Source organism: Dreissena polymorpha, chromosome 10 (assembly GCF_020536995.1).
Source record: "Dreissena polymorpha isolate Duluth1 chromosome 10, UMN_Dpol_1.0, whole genome shotgun sequence".
In the NCBI taxonomy this organism is placed as follows: domain Eukaryota; kingdom Metazoa; phylum Mollusca; class Bivalvia; order Myida; family Dreissenidae; genus Dreissena; species Dreissena polymorpha.
In genome coordinates this window covers 73,674,728-73,688,290 of record NC_068364.1, presented here as the reverse complement: position 1 = coordinate 73,688,290, position 13,563 = coordinate 73,674,728, and the positions used below count along the sequence as shown (strand labels likewise).

General features: G+C 38.1%; 1 protein-coding gene across 1 annotated transcript in view; it reads right to left on the bottom strand.

Moving 5' to 3' along the window:
• Positions 1–5,621: 5,621 nt before the first annotated feature.
• LOC127849230 (uncharacterized) overlaps positions 5,622–13,563 on the bottom strand; it is a 54,731-nt gene continuing 46,789 nt past the window's right edge. The window contains exons 39-42 of the mRNA XM_052381950.1: positions 10,804–10,981; positions 9,889–9,991; positions 6,673–6,752; positions 5,622–6,322 (exon numbers count right to left, since the gene is read on the bottom strand). Of these exons, the coding sequence (XP_052237910.1) occupies positions 6,257–6,322; positions 6,673–6,752; positions 9,889–9,991; positions 10,804–10,981 (427 nt within the window). The 3' untranslated portion in view covers positions 5,622–6,256. The remainder of the gene's footprint in view (positions 6,323–6,672; positions 6,753–9,888; positions 9,992–10,803; positions 10,982–13,563) is intronic.

Below are 13,563 nucleotides of genomic sequence, written 5' to 3'. Positions count from 1 at the left end.
CATTCGGCACTAGTCCCGTATAACGAGCTGGGGCGAATGGCGAGCTAGCTCTTACATTGACATTCGTCACTAGTCCCGAATATCGAGCTGGGGTGAATGGCGAGCCAACTCTGACATTGACATTCGTCACTAGTTCCGAATATCAAGCTGGTGCGAATATCGAGCCAGCTCTGACATCGACATTCGACACTAGTCCCGAATATCGAGCTGGAGTGAATGTCGAGCCAGCTCTGACATCGACATTCGACACTAGTCTCGAATATCGAGCTGGGGTGAATGTCGAGCCAGCTCTGACATTGACATTCGACACTAGTCCCGAATATCGAGCTGGGGCGAATGGCGAGCCAGTTCTTACATTGACATTTGTCACAAGTACCGAATATCGATCTGGGGCGAATATCGAGCCAGCTCTGACATCGACATTCGTCACTAGTCCCGAATATCGAGCTGGGGCGAATGGCGAGCCAACTCTGACATTGACATTCGTCACTAGTCCCGATTATCGAGCTGGTGCGAATATCCAGCCAGCTCTGACATCGACATTCGTCACTTGTCCCGAATATCGAGCTGGGGTGAATGTCGAGCCAGCTCTGACATTGACATTCGGCACTAGTCCCGTATAACGAGCTGGGGCGAATGGCGAGCCAGCTCTGACATTGACAATCGTCACTTGTCCCGAATATCAAGCTGGTGCGAATATCCAGCCTGCTCTGACATCGACATTCGACACTAGTCCCGAATATCGAGCTGGGGTGAATATCGAGCCAGCTCTGACATCGACATTCGACACTAGTCCCGAATATCGAGCCTGGGGTGAATGTCGAGCCAGCTCTGACATTGACATTCGTCACTAGTCCCAAATATCGAGCTGGGGCGAATGGCGAGCCAGTTCTTACATTGACATTCGTCACTAGTCCCGAATATTGAGCTGGGGCGAATATCGAGCCAGCTCTGACATCGACATTCGACACTAGTCCCGTATAACGAGCTGGGACGAATGGCGAGCTAGCTCTTACATTGACATTCGTCACTAGTCCCGTATAACGAGCTGGGGAGAATTGCGAGCTAGCTCTTACATTTACATTCGTCACTAGTCCCGAATATCGAGCTGGGGCGAATGGCGAGCCAGCTCTGACATTGACAATCGTCACTAGTCCCGAAAATCGAGCTGGGGCGAATGGCGAGCCAGCTCTGACATTGACAATCGTCACTAGTCCCGAAAATCGAGCTGGGGCGAATATAGAGCCAGCTCTGACATTGACATTCGTCACTAGTCCCGAATATCGAGCTGGGGCGAATGGCGAGCCAGTTCTTACATTGACATTCGTCACTAGTCCCGAATATCGATCTGGGGCGAATATCGAGCCAGCTCTGACATCGACATTCGACACTTGTCCCGAATATCGAGCTGGGGTGAATGTCGAGCCAGCTTTGACATCGACATTCGGCAAAAGTCCCCCCGAATATCGAGCTCGGGCGAATGTCGAGCCAGCTCTGAAATCGACATTCGACACAGTGTCCCAAATATCAAGCTTGGGTGAATGTCAAGCTAACTCAGACCTAGGCATTTGACAATAGTCCCGAATATCGAGCCAGCTCTTACATCGATATTCGACACTTGTCCCGAATATCAAGCCGGGACGAATATCGAGCTAGCTCTGACAACGACATTCGGCACTCGTCCTAGTTTCGAATATCAAGCTGGGGCAATGTCGAGCCACATCTAACATCGACATTCGGCACTAGTCCCAAAAATTGAGCCTTGGGCGAATATCGAACCAGCTCTGACATCGACATTCGGCACTAGTCCCGTATAACGAGCTGGGCGAATGTCGAGCTAGCTCTTACATCGACATTCGGCACTTGTCCCGAATATCGAGCTGGGGCGAATATCGAACCAGCTCTGACATCGACATTCGGCACTAGTCCCGAATATCGAGCTGGGGAGAATGTGGAGCCTACTCTGACATCGACATTCGGCACTAGTCCCAAATATCGAGCTTGACCGATTATCGAGTCAGCTCTGACATCGACAGTCGGTTCTAGTCCCGAATATCGAGATGGGACGAATATCGATCTAGCTCTGACATCGACATTCTGGTCTAGTCCCGAATATCGACCTGCGGCGAATGTCGAGCAAGCTCTGACATCTACATTCGGCACTAGTCCGGAATATGGAGCTTGGGTGAATGTCGAGCTATTTCTGGCATCGACATTCGGCACAAATCTCGATATCGAGCTGGGGAAATGTCGAGTCCGCTCTAACATCGACATTCGGCACTAGTCCCAAATATCGAGATGTGGCGAATGTCGAGCCAGCTCTAACATCGACATTCGGCCCTAGTTCCGAATATCGAGCTGGAGCAAATTTTGAGCCAGCTCTGACATCGATATTCGGCTCTAGTACCGAATATCAACCGGGGAAAATATCGAGCCAGCTTTGACAACGACATTCGGAATTAGTTCCGGATATCGAGCTGGGGCGAATGTCGAGCCAGCTCTGACATCGTCATTTGACTTATGTTCCGGATATTAAGCTGGGGCGCATGTCGAGCTAGCTCTGACATCGACATTCGGAACTAGTCTCGAATAATTAGCTGGGGCATTGTCGAGCAACATCTAACATCGACATTCGGCACTAGTCCCAAAAATTGAGCTTTGGTGAATGTCGAGCCAGCTCTGACATTGACATTCGGCACTCCGAATATCGAGCTGGTACGAATGTCTAGCCAGTTCTGACATCGATATTCGGCACTAGTACCGACTATCGAGCTACGGCAAATGTCGAGCCAGCGCTGACATCGACATTCGGAATAAGTCTCGAATATCGAGCTGGGACAATGTCGAGCCACATCTAACATCGTCATTCAGCACAAGTCCCAAAAATTGAGCTTTGGCGAATGTCGAGCCAGCTCTGACATCGACATTCGGCACTCCGAATATCGAGCTGGGACAAATGTCTAGCCAGTTCTAACATCGATATTCGGCACTAGTACCGAATATCGAACTAGGGCAAATTTCGAGCCAGCTCTGGCATCGACATACGACACTAGTTCCGAATATCGAGTTGGAGCGAATGTCGAGGTAGCTCTGACATTGACATTCGGCACAAGTCCCGAATATCGAGCCGGGACGTGTGTTGAACCAGCTCTTACATCGATAAGCCCAGCCTGTGTATTTGGTAGTCTAGTCAGGACGATGTTGTCCGCTATACAATCACTCAAGGTGTTATGATCTTGTTATGTATCTCCTGACCAGACTGAGCAATGCGCAGGCTGGGTGGGCTAAAGCTATGGTTGGCGCATATGGCATTTAACCCATTTTCGCATGGCGCGGGTCTTTTTAAATCTCATTTCGAGTTGTATATGGCATATTTGAGCACAATGCATTTCGATGTAAATTTGAATTCAAAAAAGCAAATACAGCATACTGGCATACAAGGGTAGCCTATTCAGGCGTTCAGGAACGATTTCCAGACGCGCTGACCGAGAACGGCAAACATTTGCGGTTAGATAATTAATCTATTGTTTTTCTTAACGTGACACTATACTATATTTTTTTCTCATCTTGAAAGCAAAACTGTGTTTATCGATATTTAATTATGTCCTCCCCTGAAGATTAAGTGACCGACTACAGACCCTGAACTTCGGCGAAGTGGATTTTAACGCGTAATTGTAACTGGGCCACAATTTGTGCTTACTAGTATGAGTCGTTTGAACATGCAAAGAGTAGTCTTGAATTCCGTACATTGAACTGTTTTACATCCTTACGTTGCGCACAGACAACGTAATGCAGCCAAATTTCAGGGGATTTCTCTCGAATCAGCCTATAAAATATTCGAATGTATTCATTCGTGACTGCTGGGGTATGTAGAGGTCATTTAAGGTGAAAAGCTGGGTAAAACAGCTTCACCGAAAAAACGCACGAGTGTTCTATACCGATGTTATGGTAAGAGACTGGTTGACACCCTGTGACCTACTAAGGTAACAACTTCACCATCAACAACAAAGAAAGGCTAAACAAGGCTGTCTTTATGACTACCTATTTCGTGAGAAAAAAAACTACTAACGCCGCCGTCGGGGGCTGACGTCATATTTACTTAATTACGTGTTCGTGTTCTTTACCATTCAGCTTAACCACTTACATTCAAGAAATTTATATTACCCTACAATGGAAGCTTTTTAAATTGAAGTAAGTATTTTGGTTAACAAACGTGTCATGTCAAATAGCTTGTATTCAGAAATCATTAAAAATAATAAGTTTAAGGAACGTAAAAAATGCTTGAACTATATCACATTGGATGTATCTGCACTAAGTTTTAACCTTGTATTACCTATACCTGATTGATGTATAAGTAAAAAAGCATTGGCACGCATCCATACCATTTTTAGCTCACAAAGAACCATTGTTTTTAACAACAGGACGGTTATATTGTCTTGTGTTTGAGTCCAATGTATACATGAAATACTAAGTTTTGTCCGGTTAATTTAACATATTTCATTTAACATGCATCACGTGGCTAACTGGAATACTATTCAAATTAAAATTTCTACCTGTTTTAATTTGATGACTAGTACTATGTTGTTTTTTTAATGTTAATGCGATATTAATATGTTCTTTTTATATTTATGTGTGTTTTATATTATTTAATAATCGTTATTTCCAAACCCTTAAGGAAAGCCAAAAAATTATATACTTTTGTGACATATAAACTTGGGGAGTATAAAAAAAGTACAGCGTTAGCGTTTTTATTAACCCTTTCCTGTTCAGAGGCAAAGAAAAATGGCCATGTGCAAACAGCATGAAACCAGGACAGCCTGCGAGTAACTCGCAGTCTGTTCAGGTTTTATGCTGTTTGCTGCTCATCAGCATATAAGGATTTGAAATAAACCTTTAAAACTTGAATCTAGTAAGAAAGGTCTTGAATCAAATTTTACTTTCTAAGGAAATACAAACGCGTCAAAATACGTATCTAAGTGGCAAAGGGTTTACAGTTAATGAAACTTGATACCAGTATTTGCGGTGTGGTATTATGTTTGCTCGACCATTCTGCTGTCCCACAGCATCGGTGGATTGACTTTATTTGCATTTAAAGAGATCTCTTCACGTTATGGTAAATTTACAAAATAAAAAAAAAATGTTTCAGATTCGCAAATGTTCGTTGTAGTTATGCTGAATATTTGCTATGCTTTAAAATATCTACTGTATTATTATGCATCTTTTGACGATTTAAAAATCTGAAAAATTATAAAGCGTTGCAAAGCGAGACGATTGAATAATTTGGAGAGATCTGTTGTTATAATAATATATTACATTGCAAGGCGAAAAAAGAAAATTTAGAACGACGCACAATATCTGCTCGATTGACTGTCGTGCGTCCTGTATCAGTTTTGTATGTCGCATTGGAATCTGCGCGTCTTGTTTAGGCAATACATTTCGACGATTCCACGATATTTGCACAATATAATTTTGGAAGTATGAACATTTATATCATTTTAGACAACTAAGCCCACAACATTGTAGATCAACCCTTGCTTGAATTATCCCGTATTCGTCAATATCAAGAGTCTACACTAAATTGCATGCGATGGACCATCAAAGAATGAAAAGAAAGACACGCCTTCGTAGAAAATAGTATTTAATCACTTAAATCGTACACTCAGTGATCACACAAAGCGGATCAACTAGATGTGATCGAGTAGTTGAGGTTCAAAAACATTACTAAAGGAAGCGTTTCCGAACATATCAAGACAATAATGCAGGACTCGGAATTAACATTCGATAAAAAGTGCATAGTATTTAATGGTCTCAAAAATTATATTTGCATGCACAAGTCATATAATGACCCCCCCCCCCCCCCCTCGTTGCTTTATTCATAAGTAATCAATGAAAATGAAGAGTTACGTTACAATAAGAATAAAATATAGGGTCTTCAAGTGCATAAGTTTAATACAACTCCGTTGTTATAGTCCTAAGTAAAAACAAAGGCGGTTTAACTAGCACATTTTGCAAAGTTATACAGGTAAGTTCTAAAAAAGTACATTTACGACACGATGTCAGAATTTTTAAATCGCATACAATTTTGAATTAGATTCTCACATAGGTATGTTCAACCTTATAATAAGTGTTTATCAATGAAAAAAATTATCGAACATTTACAAAAAAGTCGGGAATACAATTCAAAAGTGCGTATATACATAAATAATGAATGTTCACTTCAAGTGTTCACGACGGCCGTTGTTGGGCTATGTGCGACCTATTTTCGTAAAACACGATCCCGTAATTCCATGATGGCGGGAGACAGACATTTGTATACCGTTAACTGAAATGATAAATAGCAGTAAGTAAAGTTGTGCCATTAAAATATAACGTTTTGTCATATCAGTTTGGTCTTACATTTTTACTGAAGTAGGCAATACAAGATTGTCACAATTTCGCTTGTTGTTATATACTTCAATTTATATATTATGCATGCTATAAGTATGTATGTCTTGACCAATTTGATGATGCAGATTTTTCGTGTGACAATAACACCTTCGTTCGTCACTCAACACAAATGACATTCAACATTTTTTTGGTCCAATATAAACCCGACTGTCACTAGAACTAGTTTTGTCTTATTACTGTTAATTTGTTTTGACTAATTAAAACAGCGTAAGTGACGTCACTTACGTCGTCCATTTCTCCGCTGAAGCTCTGGAATCCCTCGCACGAGCCAACGAGCAGTCCCGTCTGCCGTGTCTCCACGTTACCTGCAAAACAGTCACGTGACAATTAAGTAGACATCGCGTTAACCAACTGAGCTATCAAGATTGATAAATAACGGATTCCAACCTATGGATATTAAGAGTTCTTACCAATTACTTAAGATTGTAAATATAAAATGCGAGACACAAACAGGTACAATATTCATCTCCTAAATGTATACATACTTTTATTATAATATACACGCTAGGAATGACAATACTTCGATAACGGCCAGCACTTCGATACCAGAGAAAAACAAAAGTCACGCGCGTAAGATAAGTTCCTCGTTGTTTTTTTATAAGTGTATCCTTAATATAAGTTTTTGAGACATGGTTAATTGCGGAGTTGATACATTGTATATCTTTTTGTATTGCGAAGAAATATATCAAACAAGTATAGTCGATTTTTGTCAAATAATAGAAAATTCAATCGGAAAACAGCATACACTGAATAATCAGTGCACATTTCACGAAAACTGAACTTTTGATAAGTATTCAATGACATATAAACTAAGATAGAGCATGTGTTAATAGGTGATGTTAATCATTGTGTAAACACTTTGATTCCCGATAAAGGACACTTCGGATAACGGTGACTTTTAACAAATCGGACACTCTGATATCCGAGTTTTATTTTCTTCCTTAAATTCATTTATGTATATGATGGCTAGTCTTACCACATTCGAAAGAAATAAATCAATGTGCATAGTCAAACGCGACATATCAGAAATGTATGCATAGCTTATTTACAAACTAATGCCAAATATATAGAAATATACTATTATTTTATTATTAATTATAGTAAATTAATAATATACTATTAATGTTATAATTTCATTTTTTATAGAAGATCTAAATCCTTATATCGAAGAAATTTTTTCAAGTGACGGCAGAAATAACAGTCTACATAAAGAATTTATTTTAAGTGGTAACTTGAGATTTAAAGAGAGGAAAATACAACGGATCATAGGCTCCATAACCGGAGAGAAAGGGGTCTTTAATTAAGTGGAAAAATACAGATTTGTTCTTCAAAACATCCTATGTCGTTGCTGTTCATAAGGTTCGTATCATCAAGCCGATTTTAATGCGTAGCCACACAAAAATATAAAAGAGGTTGCGAATGGAAAACTCACTTTCTCTCATGGGGATCACATCCCTTCACGCAAAAGTTTGCTCGAAGTGCGATTTACCTGACCCTTTATCACTTTATATGTTGAATAAAAAGAAACATTGGTAAGAAATTTGAATTAAAGAAAACTGATTCTGGGCAAAAAGATATGCTTACATTAAATTTTTACATGTCATTATATGGAAACATATTCCTTCTTCTTTCAAATGCATTCTTGTTTTGTCTTTTCACAGGATCTGAATCGATGAATAAGAATACTGTTCCAAAGTAAAGGTGCTTATAATGTACATCGCCTACATACAGAACAGTGGAATATTCCGAAATCTTGGAGCATTGTGTCAAAGGCAACAAGTGCCCGACTTAAAGTCTCTATAACGCTCAAAATCAACGAAAATTTCGTAAAGTATTTCGTAAAATAAAGTTAACACCTAAACAATCAGTGTTCCTTATAGCAATAGCCACAATTTCAACTATAGATGTCGTATGATTGCATAGATTTTTATAGATACAAAATGCTCGTTTTTATTTATTTGTAACCACAATAAATTCCATGTTTATTTCCTGCGATTATATCTATTGATACGACACACGAACACTAAAATAGTACCATGTTAAAACCATAATAAAAACGAGCATTTTTTATCCACAAATATCTATTTTACCAGACCACATCTGGCGTTGAAATTTCGACAATGGCCATGAGGAGCAATGTTTTTTAATTGTTTAGCTTTATTTTACGAAATATTGTAAGAAATTATCTTTGATTTTGAGTAGTAATGGGGCTTTAAACTATAGATAACTAATTGTTTATAGCGAAGTTGCATTGCTTTTGTAGTGTCCGCTTACTATAACAGTAACCCACAGCGAATTCCGCATCTTCGATTCACTAAAAAGAATGTGGTATATCTGGTAAAACGTGTCAAGTAATCGGGAATAAAAGTGCCCTCGTCATTGAGATTATCGGTAAAAGAAGTGTCCAAAAAAATTGGCATCCGACTCGAAAACATTTGAATTAGGTAACTCAAATGTAAAATGATGTAACATAAATTGACACATTGATCTTTTATTATAAATAATGAGCGCGTTCTGATTTATTTCGAAATATTTTCATTTTGTTAAAATGTGCACTGATCATCCAATTCATGCTGTTCATCGGTGTAATTTTTTTCACATATAACCCACCGTTCTTTCATGAATTTCTTTCCTCGCAATACGACGTGCTATACCATTAATCGACCAAACAATGTTCCGTGAATAACAACCAAATGAACAGAACATACCGAGCGTAATGTAGCGAATGGTTACAGTAATTATAAGATATTTTTTTCAAAATCTGATTTGAAAAAAGATTATCGCTGCTTACAGGCCATTTTAAATTAACTAGTCAATGTTATATGTGAGTTTATGACCTTCATTAAAAACGAGTTTTAAGAAATATTAACAAAGTGTTTGTAGTTTTTTTCCCCACAAGTTCTCAGCATTGCAAATTGGGGTATAGTATATCACAGATACCAATATATATGTATTTCAAAATATATCAAACACGTTTGGCTCGAACGCAATATATCATTTTACTAATGTCCGTTTACTTCCAAGCAATGCACGGGTATCATGTAAACAAATCACGTGCAGACCCGCTACATTTACATATTACAATGCACTTGTTGGTATTTCGATCAGATATGAACCGCGCTCTGTGAAAAGGGGGTTTAATGCGTATGCGTAGTGTCGTCCCAGATCAGCATGTTCAGTCCGTAGAGTCTAATCAGGGACGACATTTTCCACTTAAACTTGAATTTTGCTAAAAAGAGACTTTCTTAAAAAGAAAAAGATCATTAATGCGCAAAGTGTCGTCCCTGATTAGCTTGTGCGGACTGCACAGGTTAATCTGGAACGACACTTTACACACTTGCATTAAACCCCCTTTTCACAGAGCCGCCCATTTGGCACGATTCTTGTGTCGTTTCATTTAGACACAATAACGAACCGCTGCGTTAACACCACAGCACATACCTTTCAGCGAAGTAGAAGCCCTGTTGAACCCCTGCCAATTCTCCACGATCCCTGTCAGAGTCTTGCCGTCGTATATCATCGTTACGTCATTCCAGCCCTCCACCTGCAGCAATGAAACATAACACAATGCCACTCGTATGGATAGTTTTCATACTGATTGTACACGACTGTCATAAGACATGCCCAATACATCATCACTGAGCTTAAGACAAAAATATTAGTTTTTATTTTATTTTATGCTTTCCGGTGGTTTATAGAAAAATATCAGTGAAATAAAACTGGTATTCCACTGTTTTAAACAGTGAAAAATAACAGTGAAAAATATTTGTCACTGTTTTACTGTGAAATGACGTCATTTTTTCAACGAAATGACGTCATAAATCCAGCGAAAGTATCCAGTTAAACTCATTTACAATGTAAATAAACGGTGAAAAAAAGCAAAACATAAAAAGAAAATTTGTTGGATTCGATGGAATATCGATTTTATTTCACTCGAGATCATATAAAATATATATTTTCACTTCGGCTGCGCCACTCGTGAAAATATTGTTTTCTATGAACACTTTTTTATAAACAGAATTGCATCTTGTATAAATATTAATTTACAAGCCATAACAAAAGTGTGCCTGGTATAAAAAAAACAATAACACTATGTTATACGGTAAAATGAAGCTAAGCAAAACACAGCAAAGAATAATTTCCTTGCAGAAGATATGGATGAATCATATGCGAAACATGAAAACTAAATGTATTTTTGAAACGATTTGACATTCACGACTAATCCCTGCGTCAATTGTGATAACTTGTGCAACATGCGTTCTTCGCAGTTCTAAACAAATCGAGTTATTTATGAAAGTTCAAACTAAAAGCCACCATCTTTCGCAGAAAAAGTTTTAGACCATTAAGGGTACGTACCGCGGGAACGTTAACCACCACTGGGTCATTATGGTACGTCTTCAGCGCCATCTTGACCTCGTTTTGATTGGCAACCACCATGATGGAGGGTCCTTGACCTCGACCTTGACAGTTGGTGACCAAGGCTTGAAACTCTTGTTTCCTGGTGTTGCCCACCTGACGTTTATTTCTGAGCGACCTTGTGAGAAAATAAACAGAGTCTCATAAGGCATATTGTATTGCGTGAATAAGCTGAGCATTACTGTGTGTATAGTAAATATAATTTCACCCATTTATGCCTAGTGGACTCTCCCATCCTTCTAAATTGCATCAATGTATTTCCAAAATTAGGGATGTCTAGTGTATTTATTTCTATATTTAGAATATTTCTTACAGAAATTCCTTCAAGCAAACAGCGCAGCCCTGATGAGACGCCGCATCATGCGGCGTCTCATCTGGGTCTACGCTGTTTGCCAAGGCCTTTTTTCCCAGACGCTAGGCATAAATGGGTTAAACATGTGTACATGTGAACGCTTTTACCGTCAAGACAAAGCCGCTCATAACGTATGTGTTTAAATGTACTCGTTTATTTTACTTCAATATAAATGTAATGGGAACAAAAAATAAAAAAAGACACACATTATAACTGGAAGTTTATTTTGACAGCTGTGTAGACGAATTTATAAGGAACAAGCAATATCTCTAAAGAAGACAATCGGCGTTGAAATTAGTAATCAGATGGTATGGCTAAAATATAAAATATATAAATGAACAAGATGATCGGTAGCATAATTTCTCGAACCAAATATAACATTATATCACGCCATCTACAAAATACTCTTCTCTCATTGGCTGTTTGACGTCACATGCTGACCCCATATTTTCTATATGGTGTCAATAGACTATATGGGGCAGTAGAAACATTCAAAATGGCCGCCCGGAATCGTCGATTAAAGTACTTAAAGCACTCAGCCCCTAATATATTAAGCTCCCTTTTTCGCCAATAACAATAGTGCAGTGTAACCACAACAGTAAGGTTCAATATTTGAGCGTACATAAATAACAACTTTGAATATTTTCAAGCTACAATGGGCACCGAAAGCATACTTATTCGAAATTATGGAGGATTAACACAATACAAACGCAATTCCTAATGGCAATAAGTAAGTTTCTAATCCTTATTGTCTTTCTGAGTTGTATAAAAATAACGGTAGTGGATCCAGTGTGGCTGGAATGTTATACATATATATTTTGCATAATTTCGCGACCTGTCAAATTGTGTTCCTGCATCATGTAATGTCTTGAAAGCATCTGTTGTCATATGCTAAGTTTAAATGCTACTTTGTTCCTATACTTTATCGGTAATATTGCCTTCATATTACCACTTTCCCCTTCCTTAATAAAATAATTCTCCTGGATTATACTATTAACTCAAAACAAATGTATTTATCTATTAACAACAACAATTATTAAAATTTAGGCTACTGGTATATTATAAATTGTTATTGATTTGTTAAAAACCGACAAAATCCAGTGATGAATACATGTATACAAAGGTTGGACATGATTGTTATACAATAACGAAAATGTGTATTTTACATGTACATTCCTTTTTTCAGGATTTTTCCTGAAGTTTTGTTATTGTTATATAATGTTCTTGAATTTAATATTTTCAATAATATTGATTATAAGAAAACCATGGTTTGCCCTTGTTAATTTGATGAGATGAAAAGTAGTTGACGTGATATAATCGTTTCAGGGTTTCGGTCTCGCCCCGATACGGTTTCCACTGAACCGTATATCCCGTATCCGGCCAGTAACTAACCCTGTAACTATTAATACAAAATATTTTATTCGTAGTGCAAATACGATACCATGATGAAATGCAAGTTGAATACAATTTCGAGCTATTATGAGATTTCTATTAATTCATATAGACAGATTTGGTAACCTTTAAAGGGATCTTTTCACGGTTTGGTAAATTGACAAAATTGAAAAAAGTTGTTTCAGGTTCGCAAATTTTCGGGTTAGGTTTTGAGTTATGATATTTGTGAGGAAACAGTATTACTGAACATTTGCCATGGGCCAACTTTTTTTCCTTGTTTAAATTTTATATTTGATTTTATACTGGAGCTTTTAAAATTTAATGTTTACATTTATCAATATAAAGCATTTAATGACAAACTTCAAAACATGCCAAAATCTGTGAAAAGGCCCCTTTAAACATTTAATAGCCTATATTGTAGACATCGAAATGAAATTATAACCGACTCTTTAACAAATGAAACCACAAATCCATAACAGAGATTATTTAGAATAAGAGATAAAACATTTTTAATTTCTCATTTATTGAAATAATTGGTTTATGATTTTTGTTCGGTTATTGAGACGTGTAAAACTGCACTTTTACTAGTATAAGTACAACGATACGTACAACGATACCGCGCAATATTCGAAGAAAGAATAACTGATCCTAGTCATGTATACATGTAGATTAAAATGCTTGTTTTACTAAAAAAAGCTTAATGTCTTTTACTCTTACTTTATCGTCTAGTCATTATAACTACCGACTTTGACCACTTTAAAGCGTGTTAATGTACATAAAAAACAACAGCTTAATTAATAGTACTGACAGGTAATTCTGTGAACGTTATAATCGACGTGGGTCTCTCTGTCAGCATTGTCATTGTAATTCGTGCCAGTACATATAGGCTGTAGCAGAACTTAATGTACTACCTGTATATGTACCGCGTTCTAGGAAAACCGGGCTATATGCATGTA